This window comes from Electrophorus electricus, chromosome 9 (assembly GCF_013358815.1).
Source record: "Electrophorus electricus isolate fEleEle1 chromosome 9, fEleEle1.pri, whole genome shotgun sequence".
Classification (NCBI taxonomy): Eukaryota; Metazoa; Chordata; class Actinopteri; order Gymnotiformes; family Gymnotidae; genus Electrophorus; species Electrophorus electricus.
In genome coordinates, this window is record NC_049543.1 from 1,740,001 (window position 1) to 1,742,500 (window position 2,500).

General features: G+C 55.6%; 1 protein-coding gene across 2 annotated transcripts in view; it reads left to right on the forward strand.

Moving 5' to 3' along the window:
* Positions 1-2,237, forward strand: part of sema4c (sema domain, immunoglobulin domain (Ig), transmembrane domain (TM) and short cytoplasmic domain, (semaphorin) 4C) — a 56,412-nt gene extending 54,175 nt beyond the window's left edge. For both annotated transcript variants that reach the window (XM_035529885.1, XM_035529886.1), the window contains exon 15: positions 1-2,237. This exon is cut by the window's left edge and continues 143 nt beyond it. In XM_035529885.1, coding sequence (XP_035385778.1) covers positions 1-756 — 756 coding nt within the window. In that variant the 3' untranslated portion in view covers positions 757-2,237.
* Positions 2,238-2,500: the final 263 nt, after the last annotated feature.

The following is a 2,500-nucleotide window of genomic DNA, read 5'->3' on the forward strand; positions in this document are numbered from 1 at the left end:
GGGCCACGCTTCGACCCCGCCCTCCGCGCCCTGGTGATCCCGCGTGCCGGGGCTCAGCAGGCCGGCCGCTACATCTGCCACTCGGAGGAGCAGGGAGTGAAGTTCCAGACGGAGCGCTACCAGGTGGCCGTGGTTGCCAGCGCGCCAGTCTTCATGGAGGTGCGGGCCCCCGACACCAGCATGGGGCTCTTCTGGGTGCTCGTAGTCACGCTGGGCGCCGCCTGCCTCCTGCTGCTCATCGCTGCCCTCTACCTGCGGAGGAGGCTCAAGCTGGCTCTGGGTAAAGGTGCCGAGATGAAGCCCCTCGAGAGCACGCTGGTGTACCCCATCACGCTGCCCAAGGAGCCTCCGTCCTTTGTGCCCAGTAAGATGCCCAGTGACGAGGACCGCTTTTGGGAGACCGGCGCCAACTACTACTACTCGGATGGCTCGCTGAAGATCGTGCCCGGGCACGCCGTGTGTCCCAGTGCCAGCTCTACCTCGCCCAGTGCCATACCCGGGCAGCCGATTCACTCGCCCAGCCGACTCAGCCTGACCAACATCCGCAGCTCGGGAACCAACGGGTACGTGCGGCTCAACCTGGGCGTGGCCGGGGAGGAGCGGAGCGGCGCGGGGGCTGGGATGGGGGGCGGAGCCGGCCTGGGACTGGGCGGGAGGGAGCCCGACTACTCCAGCCCCTTTAAGGAGGAGCTGAGGAGAACCCTTCAGCAGCGGAGCGTGCTGCCTGACGCCAACCCCGAAGAGTCATCCGTGTAGAGGTTGCGGAGAGGTTGCGGAGAGGTCGCAGAGAGGCGCTGAACTTCAAACTACCTCCCTCCTTTTATGGAGAAGAATCTTCTCTCACACACACACACACACACACACACACACACACACACGCTCCATTCAATTCATCCTCTCTCTGCCAATGCCGTCCAGCTTTGTGCTGTGTGTGGGCTTTTTTTGGGGGGGTGGGGCGGGGTGTTGCCCCTCCCCTTCGACAGTAACCTCATCTTCTGCATTCAGCGCATCCTAACAAAAGCGCATCTTCTTTGGAATTTACTGGGTCTGAGGCGGGCGGATGAAAACACAGGTACAGCTTAGGGGCTATACAACGGAGCCTGAGTGGACAGACGTAGCTGTCAATCAAACTGGTGTGACAGGCTGCTAGCTGACCGGTGAGAGGATACGGTCTTCTTGTCGTGTTCTGTGGTTGCGGAGAACAGCTCACAGGCTTCACCTGGGTGAGTTTCCCCTGGGCAAGCTGCACCTGGCGAGCTTCACCTAGGCGGGGTTTGGACAGGTGACAGGACTGGATTTTTTTCACTGTTTCTAAACAGAAGAGACGCAGAGGGGGGCAAAATTGGACAAATTAAGACTTTCTGCAAGACGACAATCGAGCTTTTCTCGGGTGGAAAACCGGAGGAGGGGAATGTATGAACCGTGTCGGGGGGGGGGGCAGGAGCCGGGAGTGAAAGCTCCAGTAAAGGAGAACCTGCCAGACTTTCTATACAGCTTGGTTCAAAATTTTGCTTTTTATTTTTTTATGTTGTCTTTTGAGACTCAAAGCACTAATATATTGTGATGTTGTTTGTAATTTAAAGACCTAAAGATTTGACTTGTCTTCTTTAATATTGGGACTTATGAAGGAGGAGACCAGGGACTGTTGGACAGTTGGAATGTGGGAGCGACACTCATCCCTGTGCCCAAACAAACCTTTAATTCAAACCCTCGCAGTGTGGAATGTGCAAAACTGGGTTAAGCCACATTAGCGCTGTACTGGATGTTTCTGCAAGTGCATGGCTCTGTGTGTGTGTGTGTGTGTGTGTGTGTGTGTGTGTGTGTGTGTGTGTGTGTGTGTGTGTGTGTGCGCGCGCGCGCGCGCATGTCCCTGCGCGTGTGCGTGTTTGTGTTTGACTCGGGCCACTAAGATGGGCTGCCAAAGGAAACACCCCTAAAACTCACCAAACTAGGCTGGAACTCTTGGAGGTGCAATGGAATTGTTTCATCCGAACTTTCTAGAACACACTGCCCTTTACGCCCTGAGAACGTCTCGTTCTCCTGGAGCGCCTGGACATCCTGAGCCTGACATGACTGTGAACCACGGCAAGGAAAACGAGAGGCTGACTGTGTGCTTGTGCAGACGCACGATAACGGATGTGGCTGTAACCAATCAGAATTTAAGGCTGAACCAGTGCAGGTAAATATTTTATTTAAAGAAAAGCCCTAAAATAACTCGTTGCTTTTTTTCTGTACAGGGTGTAGGTTGTGAAGTGATTTGTTGTTTCAGCTTGGAACTTGCCCTGATGGTGGTTTGTGGCTGAAGCAGTCTCAGTGGCTCAGCACGTCCGAGAGAAACGCGGTTTTGTCTTTGTCTGCGTGCCGCAGGTTCTGTGTGCTGCGTGGACGTGGGCGGAAGGTCTCAGACCCGTTAGGGAACGAGGGGCCCGTGCCGCGGCACACATCACTCACTCCTGCTTTGTTGCATGATGTGCTGCAAAAGCCAAACCGGCCACCATTT